The 13,808-nt window shown below is 42.1% G+C and overlaps 1 protein-coding gene across 2 annotated transcripts in view; it reads left to right on the top strand.

Annotated features, from left to right (window-relative positions):
* The window catches only part of LOC116051544 (potassium voltage-gated channel subfamily D member 3-like), an 85,055-nt gene that overhangs the window by 59,255 nt on the left and 11,992 nt on the right, over positions 1 to 13,808 (top strand). For both annotated transcript variants that reach the window (XR_004105372.2, XM_031302054.2), the window contains exon 3: positions 7,714 to 7,876. Coding sequence is in view for 1 of the 2 variants with exons in the window: in XM_031302054.2 (XP_031157914.1) it covers positions 7,714 to 7,876 (163 nt within the window). In the remaining variant the exon portion in view is untranslated. The remainder of the gene's footprint in view (positions 1 to 7,713; positions 7,877 to 13,808) is intronic.

Below are 13,808 nucleotides of genomic sequence, written 5' to 3'. Positions count from 1 at the left end.
ATGAAAACAAAATAATATATGTTCTATAATAATATAACATTTTGAAAGGAGCCATTCTGCATAATGAGTAGCCTACTTTTACTTTTGATAGTTTAAGTACAATGTCCTCTCATTGCCTCTTTGTTTGGGGGATTGTTTGAGTGCCTGGCAAAGTGGATTGACATTCTCCAAAATCTGCACTTGTATCTACAATGGGATTATCCAACACTGATTCTAGTAGCATACTAGCAGAGGCATTCAAATTCAAGGCAGATTATGTAAACATCATGCAAAGAGATCTCCTATTTAACCTGCAGTGTCACACAGCAAATGTGTGTCCGTGACAAAAAGCAATTAGGATTTGGCAGCTTACCACATAGTCAGTAGATTTATATGAATGTGTTATAGTTAATCCTTTAAAGACATGAAATGATTTTAAATTCTCAAACTTTACATGTGCAAATCATTCACCTACATTTATCACTGTTTCCTTGTCTATGATGTTTGTAACTTGGATGAATAAATAAGCAATTAAATGAGCTTTTTCAGATCAATTTAACCTTATTTGGGCAAATATATCTTTGCACCAGTACAATAAAGGACATTTGGACTAAGCAGGCTCTCTTCAGTCAGCAAAATCCATCTGAAAAACAATCCATGAGTAGGTAGAATCGTTGATGACTTGAAGCAATAAATCCATCATTTTGTTTGTCAGCTTTGACTCAATTGCACCAGATGGACACAAGAAGCATTTCATTTGATTATAGAGAAAGTGTAATTGAAGAAGAGTAACCTCAAAGTTGGTACAAAGTGAGCTTAAAGTTTTTGCCCTTCACATTATTCCCATAAGTCTTGCCTTGTACTGCAGCCAGCAGCATACTCACAATTCACTTTTGGGGGGATCCAAGAAAAGTTATAGTTCATAATTGGATTTAAAACATTGGAAGCTTAAGATAGGTTTATACTCGCCGTAGGTGCACGAGCCAAAAATGACAACATCACGTATTTTTGCACGAAGCACGAAGGCTCTGCAAGTTGTTGCAGCGTTTGGAAGTACGCCGCCAAATATTTGTCAACTAAGCAGCCACTGAGACACCTTTTCAGACATGACTGTCAAAAACCGATAAAAGCAAACAACTTGAATTAAAAAGTAAAATAATTAATTATTTTTACTATCAATTTTGTGTCAGGATTTTAGAAAGACAGCCAATTTGATTTTAAATGCTTTAAAAACAGTAGATTTGAAATATCTACATTTGAGTAAATATTTTGCCAGCCGAATCAAATTGTTTGCAGGATATTCAACTTTGCTTTGTTTTCAAAATACTATATTTGTCACCTTTCTTTACATGGAAAGTATAAAGGCGATTAAGTATGTCCATGAATATTTGTATGAAATATGAGTTTACAGTTCATTACAATTCCTCCTCAGCATTGAGGAGTTGCATGTGTGGTCTATGCCGCTCTTTCGGTAACACTCATTAACTTCTTGCTTCATCATATGTTGTTTGTACGCGCCCTGGCATTTCAGAAATACTGCAAATAACAACGTGTTAAGCATAAATACCTTTTGTAGTAGCTTTCTTGCCACCGTGGAGGCCCGCGCAATGTTATTTACACTTTACAATCCTCAGTCTTTCTACCATACTCCTGCTTTCACGCCAATGCATTGTGTAATTTATTAATATGTTATGCTCTGTTATGAAGTGCTTCTTAAGAATGGTTACATAGTCCATTAAATCAGCTCTGGGACCCATTTCAGCTGTAGCATTAGCAGCCGGCAGTGACCCTCCATCTTCAATCATAGTGCCTGCTGTGCTGCGTTCTCCACCGCTTCATATGTTATCTGTTGATCTTATCCAGCTGTTTATTTTTTTCAAGTAGACCAAAAAAAACATGTGTTGTGTGTTCTGGATTCATCCATAATTAACGCTTTAGAACTATTATTGACCCCACTTATCGTCGCTGCAGCAATAATTCCAATGGTCGTTGTGCATTTCAAGTGCCAGCTGGTAGGGCAAATTAAAACATGTTTACACAAAGTTAAGTAATGCTAAAGTCACCGCATGGACTGAAAAAAACGACACTAATGTGGTTTGACCATCTAATGCGTTGTACTGCTGTAAATTCATGCACAAGAATATGACACGGCACAAGCTGAAATCCATCCTTGTGGCTACGCCTATGACTGCAGCCAGGGGTCTTTATTGGAAGACATTTCTTGGCATTCTGAAACCTTTGTAATTGGAGTTCATATTCAAAACGGTCTCAAGTTGGTCAGACAAGACGTACAGGTGATACATCTTCAAGAATTAAGTAAAAATGACAAATTCCAGTGTAAGCTCTGAACACCTGAGCAGAGTAACACAGCCCGCCCCCACCCCTCCCCAATGATTACAAAAACTAGTTTTGTCCTTTAGCTGCTCTCATGATTACAGGTTTTAATGTTCTTCATCACAGCTTTAACAACGTTTGACTTGGTTTGACTCTGCCGCTTTTAATTCTACCTCCCATAAACGAAAATCATTCAGCCGGATTGATTGCTTTGGTTTCATTGGGCCTTTTTGATGCAGCACGTCCAATCCAATTCTGTTTTACTTGATGCCCATCACAGATCTATGAGGAGCATGCTGTTACTTCCACGTGTTGTGGAAGCAACAGCAGACTTTCTTTTAATGAAGAGCAAAACAAGCAAGTGATTGGAAAGGTAAAACACATGACTGAATAAATCCCCTCACAATTGATATTTCCACCTGCTTAGGCTTCTGTTTCAAACTGTGGCAGATGGAAAAAGCAAAGTAATAACTCCCTGTAGAAGACCATTTACCGGGGAAATAGCCCTACTGCTGTGTTTCATGGCCTTGTTGCATCGTTGAACTGCTCTTGCAGGCTTTTCTTGAATAATTCATTGTTTACGTAATTTACTCTATACTGGCCTGTCTCATGGTAGCACCTTTCCAAATACTGATTTGAAAAGGTTAACAACTGATGTCCTGTCAATAAGGCAAACCATATATTCACCATATTTGCTTATCTAGGAGACGAGCACCTTCCTGAACTTCAGTGTTTTGTATTATTTATACACAGATATTTATATTTCTCCCTAATTAATCCTAAATTTAAATGAGCGAACGTTTCTAACTCTTGACATTTCACGCTGCAGCTGCCCACTGCTGTGTGAAACTGATTTTTTAGTTTTGTGCAGTTTATTTCACAAAAATCAAATACAGCAGTAAACAAATACAAATATATGAGACATTGTCAGGGATAACACAACAAAGTCCAGGACTTGTTGTGTTATCATGTCTGATGTGAACTAACTCACTGCAAAGGGCAACATTTTTTATATTCCACCGTATCGCAGTTGTAATGATGTTTGACACATCATATTGGGTATGAAGTGTCAAACATTATTACAACAAAGCAGTCAGAGACACAGCCAGGAGAATGTCATCTTTCCTCAGCTGACAGACAGTGAGTGGAGCGAACTGTGAAATGATTTGTCTGATTGCCTGGCAGCCAGGAGCAGGACTCAGCAACAATAACAACAAGCCCTGTGGTCAAATCTCCTTTGCTTGTTAATAATCCCTCATATTTCTGACTCTCTGCCTTCTGTGCTTGCAGTTCACATCAGCCTACCTGCTATGAGTTTTCTTACAACATAAGAAATGTTCGCGATATTCCCTTTAAGGGTATTTTTTACTGGATTTAGACCAGATTTTTGCATCATCTGAGCTCCTCTTTCCTTTGTAGAAAAAAGTAATTTTCAAAAGAGGATTTGAGCAACATCACGTTCTTCCCTCTCGTACGTTGTTCAGGCAGAGCAGAAGGCTGGGTTTGTGATAATCCCCCAGCTCTTCAATTTGTGGGTAGTAAACAGGAGGTAATCTCGGATTATGGCGCTTTTCAGCATAGAGAGTGGGATCTTTGGGCCAAAAAACTGTCTGAAAAGTGGAAAACCAGCCCCCACGTCTTGGCAGAGAGCGGCCCTCAGTAGACACAGTGGTCAACAGCGCATGGGGCTTACCTGTTAAGAGTCGCGTGTCGAGAACGCAGTGGAGATGAAACTCAGAGGAGCCAAAGAGGCCAGAGAAAAATGGGCTTTTTCATAAATGCAAGTGTTAACGTTGGAACTTTGAGGATCAAAATCAAAACCCATGCTTTATCTGTTTTTTAAAGTGTGTTGAGGATCTTGGTCACAAGAACGGTCTCTTATGCAGAATATCCACTTCCTCTTTCTTGTAGTCTTCCTCGTTTTCTGATTACTCTGTTATTCTTTCAAAATGGTAGCGATCATGCGCCAGCAAACATTGCTTCACATATACCACTACTTAAACCTGTCAGCGGCCTCTCCAGTGGCTTTTCCCACCCGCTTACAAGCTCCTTTTGGAAGTCTGTATTTTAAAATCCATTTGTTTCACTACAAGCCATCATGGCCCACAGTGTAGACCAGTGAGTCAACCTTGGCTTCTTACTGGCCATGGATCCCACTGGCATGGCTTTGTTATGCCCAGTCTGAGCTGAATAGATAGCAGTGGTACTATCTATCTACCTCTGTCCACCTGTTACAGCAGCCAGTCACATGTAATTGAATTATTGGAAGCCCAAAGGAAGCTGAAAACAACAGGAGTTAAAATGTGGAACAGTCTGTAATCATTCCCTTATTGTATCTATACAGTATAATACATACTTAATAGTTATAGCTGCTCCAATTAATATTTTTATATAAACAAAAGGTGATGTCAGTGATGTGTTTACAGCTTGATTCCACAGCCCTCAATGACAAGTGGAGTGTCTCCTAAGTGGGATTTTCGCATTTATCTAATGCAATATAGGTTGGATGTTTGGCAAAAACACATTCAAATAAAATCAGTAAATATAGTGCTCTAAAATAGGGAGTGCTTTCAGACACAGCCAAAGTGAGATCAGGGAACGATAGTTACATATTGTAACTCCAGATTCTATGAGTATACGCACAGCCCTCTAAGAGCTATTGCTATTGGGTTTATCCCTTCGTGCATGCGCAGTCATGAAGATTTTCTTTCGCGCCCTGTGCCCCGCACGGGCCTCTCTTACGTCCGCATATACTGTATATTACAGTGGAGCGACCAGAGATCTGCTCCCAACATCAGCATTTTTCTTCAGCCAATGTTGGTGAAGCAGGTGGCCCGAATCTTTGAGGGCTGTGCCTATACTCATAGAATCTGGAGTTACAATACGTAACTATCGTTCTATTTCGTAAAGGCGTCGCCCTACGAGCTATTGCAATTGGGTTAAGGGCAAAGCTGACGTAGTCAACGCCACCTGCGACACAAGGTCCACAAGCAGAACATAGACTAATTCAACTTCCTATTTCTACTGAACAAGGTTTAATGAATCAAAACACATATTATTTTGATGAGAAAAACCCTGTCATCATCATGAGTAGGCCTACTGATCGTGAGGCCCATGTCATGTGGATTGTGAAAATGTTTTATGGTGAAAAAAATTTACATCACAATTAATAGCTGCAAAAAACCCTGCATTCCTCCAAGCCACTCAAGTGCAGAAGGATGGAGACAGCAGCAAAACCAAACCTGACAGCGCATCATCTGCCGTCAAGTGCAGATAAAACTGCGTGAGTCATGTGGGACTCAGACGCACCGTGCAGATGAAAATGGATGAACGGGCACGGTGACACCCAGGAAGCCGCAGCGCAAACGTCGGCCACTGTCACACTGCTGAGGGGGCCGCGGACGGGGGCAGCGCTCTCGCGGAGTGCGCCCGAATGCTCTGAGGGGAGGGGTTCCACTCCCTCCATGCTACAGGCGTGGGTCATAGCTTCACACAGTCAATGAGACAGAAGCTGCTCCGAAAGAGCCACACCTTGGGTGCGTTCTCTGAAGTTAACGAACAGCTGCTGTGTTCGTCTGATGTCTGTCGTGCGTAAAACATACTGGAATAACGTGCGCACCGGGCAGGTCGGTGAGACGCCTGCGCCGCGTCGTTGTTATGAGGCGGAGGGAAAACTCCCTCACCCGAAGGGTTGTTAAAACTTTGGTGTGACGATGGATTTGGCTGTAAAGTGGCCACACTCCTGTCCCCTCTAATGAAGAGGAGCGTGCATAAATCACACGCCCTCTTAGCCAACGTCGATGCGAAGGAGGAGCGCTGTTTTAGTGACAGCATCCTGAGAGGGGCTTGTGCCAGAGGCACGAAAAGGAGGGTTCCCCAGAGCTCGGAGCACCAGGGCTAAAACCCATTCAGGTGTGAGAGAGCGCACAGCAGGTTTCTATCGTCCGACCCTTTCCAAAAACGTTTTACCAGGAGGTGTGCAAAAACTGACCTCTCTCGCCGTAGCCCTCGTGGCAGGACGAAATGGCCGCTACGCAGGCTTTAACTGTAGACGGAGTAAAATCGTTATCCACCAACGTTTGGAGGTAGTTAACACTAGGGGCAGAGGACACGACGTGGGCTCTGCACCCTTCTCTGTGCACCAGCGCTGGAATAGCAGTCCAACGCCCAGCCACCTAGGCGGTACACTGTTACGCGTGGTCAGTGAAGCGGGCATGGACCTGGTTTCGGGTAGACGCCGGTGTGGCTTCCGTCGGCTGAAAAAGGGGGCCGTCGGAAGCGGGATGCAGGCCAGGCTCTGCCGCCGTGGTGGGACCTTCGTCCATTTCCCGGGAAGAAATTCAAGATTCAAGAACATGAACCTAGCGGTGAGCAGGGAGCCCGCCCGCTGCGGAGGAGAGAAAGAGGAGAAAGCCGCCGGTGTGGTGCTCCTCTCCTGGGACGGAGACAGTCACCGTAACGGGACTCGTAGTCCTCCGCCGTTACGAGCTTCAGTCCTCCCAACGGGGAGGAGGGTGAGCCGGCGAGGGAACCGTCTTCGGGGGATCGAGTCAGCGGACTCGTACCCGCCAGAGAGGTCCCCTTCCCGGCCGTCTGGGTGCTTACCTTACTCGACTGTCCACTCAGCTGCCATCATCTGCTGCTTCAGAGCCCAGAACTGCAGAACTGCCGGCGGGCCGGCAGCAGGATGTAGCCGGTCGATGGTCGGTACACGGCAGACACCACTGTTCTTCGAAGTCTTCAAACTGCTTGTCGCTGAAGAAAAAATGGGAGCAGATCTCTGGTCGCCCCACTGTAATATACAGTATCTGCGGACATAAGAGAGGCCCGGGCGGGGCACAGGGCGCGAAAGAAAATCTTCACGACTGTGCATGCGCGAAGGGATAAACTCAATAACAATAGCTCTTAGAGGGCGAAGCCTATACGAAATAGAACTACTTCTGACTACCTTCTAAATAAACTAATTTGTCATCACGTTCTTACAGATTACAAAGTACCTAATTAATTGAGCACTAGCAGCTTTGATGCTTTGATACATGATGGCAATTCATTTGTTTATCTGATCCATGAGGACCCTGTGGTGTTTTTTTATCTGCCACTACATTCATATGCAACCAGAACCCCTGTCTGGACTTGGAATGGGGGCTTCCGCCACTCTTTTGATTCTTTATTTTTGGACCTTTCTGATGAGTGGCAGGCAGCATTAAAAGCAATGCTTTGTCTACAGTAGCAGGCCCCAAAATTTCAAGGTGTATTCAAATACTCTATCCTCTCCAAAAGTACTTTTCATGCACAAATTGCCTAACAAACAGGTGGGTGGAAACATACCTACTGTATCCTAAGTCAACACCATCTATTTCAGCATTTTGTCTAACCTTTTCTCATCCGTCTCATTTCTAGGTATGGAGATATGGTGCCAAAGACAATCGCTGGGAAGATCTTCGGCTCCATCTGCTCCCTGAGCGGCGTGCTGGTGATCGCTCTGCCTGTCCCTGTTATTGTCTCCAACTTCAGTCGCATCTACCACCAGAACCAAAGAGCAGACAAACGTCGTGCTCAGAAGGTAAAGGTCTTTATTTCATCCCATCTGCTCCAACAGGGAGATTCAAGAGTTATGTGTGGGTTAAATAAGTGTGTTTGTGTTGTGGCGTGTGCACATACATATTACCGGACCATTAGGAGTGCACACTTTTTAAAAGGCCAAAGTACCACAGGATTATTAGATGTTATTACATTAATGAGAATAAATGAGAGGTTATAAGTGTTGAGTAAAACGCTGGGTGGGTGGATACTAATGGTTATGCTTGAGAAACCTCTTGATTTTGTGTATATATATATTCAGAAAATGATGACAGAGGGTTAAAAGATCTTGATGACTGATACGTTTCTTTTTTTTAATCAAAAGCACAGATGACATTTTACAAACTAAACTAAAGGTGATGGTGAAAAGGACTGACCCTAATTAGGAATTGTACGTCCGCATTGCAAATTGCTGTCCTTTACTTACATCATCCCATACTTTTCAAAACTATCACACAAAGGAAATGTTTTGCCCTTCAGACTCACATTATTCAACGTCCTTCTGCACATGCGCACTCCCTATCTATCTTTCTTTCTCACACACACACACACACACACACACACACACACACACACACACAAATTCAAGTACTAAATTTTAGCTATCCACTCACTACAGTCACCCAGTGGGCTTGACCTTTCTGCCGGGCTAGATAAGAGTGCTATTAAGTTAGAGAGCAGCTGCTGATAGCTAATTGAGGAGGGAAAAGTCTGGTTTGAATCCATAGTGATATAAGAATCCTAGGTGGCTGCTTTCCTTATTAATATATTGCTTTGAGTCAGCAGAGGGTTTTTTTTCAGTTCAAACACAATGGAGTGAACTCATTTGCACCTTCATGTGGTCTAGTTTGGCTTCATTTGACCAGTAAGCAATAAAGTAGTTGGGGAGGGGGGCTCTCACCATTTTTATCTCGTAGATGGGTTAGATGTGGTTAGATCAGGGGTGGCCAACCAGTTAGGTATAAAGAGCCACAAAAAAAAACGCACCATAGCAAAAAGCCACACAACACATGCACGTCCACACTACAACAGCAACAGTGTCTTCCAGATCTGATGACAGTCATAATACATAGCAGTTTTCATAGTTTTTTTTCTCACTTAGATTGACTCAGTGAGAAACCTGACAGTCTTTGTTATCCACAGTCCTTTTCAGGTCTTGCTTGAACTCGGTTGTGGCCACTCGAAGCAACTCTCTCACTCATTTGTCACTAGAAGGTCTTTCAAACAATCGGATTCAGCAGTGAAAGGGTTAACGAGGAAGGTGATCTGTGGCCGCTGTTTTTCCTCAGGTTGCAGAATCTGTCCTCAAAACTCTGCTGCATTATTTTCCATTTTAAAATAATTGGCAAATGTATTGGCAGTATTGGCAGATGTATTCAAATGTGTTTTTTTTTTTTACTTATCTGAAATACTGTATGTTTCAGAAAAGTTAAAAACTACAATCAACCAATGACACAGCCCCCAGCCACACAGTAAGAGCCTCACAGGAGCAGGCAAAGAGCCGCATACGGCTCAAGAGCCACAGGTTCGCCACCCCTGGGTTAGATGTTTTGTATCCAGTAACTTCTAATTTTTCTACTTTGTTTTGCTGGCGGCTACAGCCATGCGTCGCCTATAGCGCCAACTTCTGACGATACTATGCTATAGCAGTTTATTCACTTAAAATTAGTTAATGGAAGTTCTTTTAGAGTTAGCATCTCCTCTGGAGAAGAAACCCTGCGATACATGATAGTGCTGGGCAGGTAGAGTACAGTAGGTTTTTATGCATATGTTTTCAGCACATACAAAAAACTTAAAGATAATTTTCAGTGGCTTCAAGTCTGAGTGACCTCTTTCACATACAAGTATTACTGTTAAAGGGATACTTTGCAGATTTTCAACCAGCGTTGTAACATAACAATGTGGGTAGTATGTGTAAATTAACTATGTTAAACCTATGGTAAGCTTGAGGGCTGATGCTCAAAACTACAGATTGTACTTCCACATACAAACAGTATAGAAGCACATTGAGAGAGAGCTGCCACTCTCTTAGATTAAACTGTAAAAAAAAAGAAAAGAAAAAAAGGCAAAGCTGATCAAAGACAAACAAAGATTATGCTACTGTGTTACCTAATTCTCGCCTAAAACGTTTTCAGAAACCTATCTTTAGTTCACTGTTTGGCAGTAATACAGGAGTTTGTGCACAGGAATTGGCGCCATGCTGTTTTCTGTATGGTGAAAACAGACAAGCTCACATTACGTCACCAACCAGGGGGAGCGTTTATTGGTGTGGCGTGGCGCAGTGCATTCTGGTAGTTGTAGGTTTTCTACCTTTTGAGCAAAAGCGAACGCCACAGCCTTTTTTCTCTGTTTTCTGGTCATGTAGCACAAATTTCAAAGTCTTTCTACTGCATAGACAGACCAGTTTTATGAGAAGGCCATCTTCCCAGCAGTGAAATACTTCTTTAATATAAAATATTGATTACAGTTGCTATAAATGCTGAAATTTAAAGTTCATTCTTGAACTCAGAAACAACAGGTAGAGCAACAGTAACAATTTTAACATCTATGATTGAAAGCTGCAGAACAGTTACTGAATGGACCTTGTTCTGAGATGGTTTTCTCAACTGCTGTTTCCAAAGCTGCCAATTAGCTTTGAACACAAGTACTAGAATTGTTTTAGCATTCATTGTTAAGATAGATAGAATATAACTTTTTCAGTAAACTATATATACATAACATAAAAGTAGAACTTATTTTTTAACCCAAAGGAATTTTATTCATGCAGGAAAAATATATTACATTTAACCAGTTAAAACTACAGAAAGGTGCATCTTTGTTCTCTAGATTCTTTGTAATCTTCTCACAGAGTGAGACTGCTTTGCTAGCCCAGGAAGGTACAACACATTGTATGTTGTTTTTGAATTGGAGAGCTCAGCGTGCAGGAGCTGCTTTGCTGGATTGGTCTAATTGTCTGTTCTTACCTTGTATTTATGCCAACAACTGTAAAAGGTACGCAAGTCACCAACACATTTACTGTGCACCTGTGAGCTATTTTTATTAATGCACAGAAAACCCCTATCATACCCATATGTGCCCCTTGTTTTCTCCTATCGTATAAGTTTGAGAACAGAAAGAGAAGGAAGAAAAGGAGAAAAGATTTCTGCTCATCATTTCCCCTTCTTGTATTAGTCCATCTCGTCTGACCTTCCCTTTCTCTCTAGGTCTTATTCATCTTCATTCTTCTCTAACAACAGGCTGCTCCTGGCTCCCATTACAATTATGTAGTCATCTGGGGATTTGACTTTACAGAAAGGTCTTCTCATGTACCTATTGTAGCTTCACAGTCAGAAAAAAGTAGAGAATCTAAATTGGATTTAATGATAGTCGTTCTCTACTAACTGTATAGTGTGTGTGTGTGTGTGTGTGTGTGTGTGTGTGTGTGTGTGTGTGTGTGTGGCTCAGTGTAGAGTGCAGTGTCTCCTCTTCGTGTTCAGCCACCCACAGATGGCATAACTTGCGGGAGAAACAACCCCTGATATGAATGTGATAAGTTGAAAAAGAAAACTAGCTAGAAGAAGAAGAAGACAGGTTTCTTTTTTATTTCTGCTCAAAAAAGCGGTGAGTGTCGGAGTGTCGCTGAGTGTTGAGGCAATAAATGGACTGAGGTCACACCGGTAATGGGACAGCAAAGTCAAGTGGAGCCGCACTGAGAGATGGCAGGTTGTCGAGGGAAAAAAAGGCCGAAGACGTGAGGGCAAAAGAACATGACAGGAGCAAAAGAGTAAAAAGAGAAGGAGGTCTGATATTAGAGAATAGGGAAAGGAGAGAAAGAGAACACAAAGCAGAAGGTCTGAAAGAGAAAGGCTGATGGGAGTAAAGGTGGTGAACATGTCATGCCTTTTTCCCTGTACTGCTGCAGTCTGGCTGTCTGACTGTCGGTGGTAATGTTGGAGCATATTGGCTTCATTTACTTGGTCAACCAAGACCACAGAAATATAAAAAAATTTTTAAAAAACCAAGAATCCATGATCACAGGGCTTTGAACAGAGTGTTCAGGAGGCCCATTAGGCCTGTCTCTGAACAGACAAAATTTAGTAATTTTCCCTTTCTCCAGCCATGAAATACTTCCTCATCACCCTCAATTGTTGGCCAGAAACTTAAAAAAAAACACATCAATGACACACAGTTGCACTTGGTGACATGTTCCCACTATGAGCATTGGCACTTTATTTTAGTCAATCCCATAGAGACCATTCGCCTGCCGTGAGTACTCGCTAGAGCAACACATTTATATTAATCCACAGCTAAAAATAGTCCCCAACAAATGCACTTCATTCCTGCTAGGTAACGATTACCCAGCTGTTTCACGAAATTATTTCACCTTTTTGTCAGCCATTTTAAAAGGAAAACTTCACCAGATTTACGCATAAAGGTCAGTTTACTCATCTACTCAACCAGTGGAGAAAGTTAAATAATGTAATTTGGCTCTGGGGGGAGTTTTCTCGAGTCTCAGAAAATAGTGATGTCATCAGGGTTATGCAGGGAGACTACAAGTTTATAACAATAATCCTGCGTTTTAAAGAAGAGGAAAATTACTATGCAGGAAGGATCTAAGTTAAAGATGCTAATGGGTACATAATGGGAAATGTATGAGCCAGTGTCTTTGAAGCTTCGCCCATACTCCTTTAAATCTTGACTTGAGACTTGATGACATAGGCGCCGATTTATGTTTTCCTCCGTGGGTGCTCAAAGGCGCACGGCCTTTAAAAAAAAGTAGTCAAAAATAGTTTGCATTTCAGAACCTTAGGAAATGGACAGCGGCCAACACGAACACACACGCCTATTAACTCAATAATAAAGCCGTAAAGTAGGCTTTCAACTCAGGACAGCGCCACTTCTCACAAATACAGATAGGATTGGAGATGAAAAGTTTAACTGACATGTAACTGCGATCAGCTTCGTGGACTGACAGTGACATAACCAATCACACTGACAGACGCTCCACTTAGCACTAACTGCAATGTTTAATTTTAAATGAATGAGCCTATTGGCAGTCTGGCACACGTGGGTGCTCAGTATTTTCCGTGGGTGCTTCGGAGCACCCACGGTATCGGCGCCTATGCTTGATGATGAAAGGAACCTGGACTTTACTTGGCATTAGATCAACAAGTCCTCCAAACCAGGAAGGGTTGTTCCTACACTCTAATACGACCCACAGAAGCGTTTCATAAATTAGCGTCCCTAGCGGTGGCAGTAAATTCGACCCACAGGAGCGTTTTCCGTCGTCGCGGTTTTAAACACATTGTTAACGTTGTGAAACGATAACAGTTTGGTTAGGTTTAGGCAAACCTACTCAGTTAAGTTCAGAAAAAGATTGTGGTTTGGGTTAAAATCAGTATATTACTTCACTTCTGTGAGTATGGACATGACGTAATTATGCATGTCACATAGAATGTGACGTAGTTCCATTTGTTCCGTAAAGTTAAAATAACTCTCTGTTTACTTTTATTTTTAAACAGGACACAAACTCCAGTGTCCTGGGTGAAAGTCCTGTTTGTTTGACCATCAACCACCCCAATCTGCCTCCTTACACAGAGTTTGGCGCTGTTATACTTTGTCACCTTACTTCCTGCTTTGCTTCCATCATAATTACATACAGCCATTAGAGGGCTCTGCCTAACAATAAAATGTAAATATGTGTCATAATTGCTGCTTGTACGAACAACCTATGGGGTTGTTTTTCGGGGGAGGACAGTCTTCATTAGACTTGTAACTTAAAACTTGTGTCTCAAGACTTCACCAAACTTGTGTCTTGCTCACACCTCTGGACTCCAAACAAATGCAGAATTTCATCAGCTGAGAGTAAAGATTCCTTAGACAACCATTTGGGCTCAATGGACCATCAGAGAAGACAAAATACTTTCTTTCCTCAT

This window comes from Sander lucioperca, chromosome 6, assembly GCF_008315115.2.
Source record: "Sander lucioperca isolate FBNREF2018 chromosome 6, SLUC_FBN_1.2, whole genome shotgun sequence".
NCBI lineage: Eukaryota > Metazoa > Chordata > Actinopteri > Perciformes > Percidae > Sander > Sander lucioperca.
The sequence above is the reverse complement of the archived record's forward strand: the minus strand, read 5'-3'. Positions and strand labels throughout refer to the sequence as shown.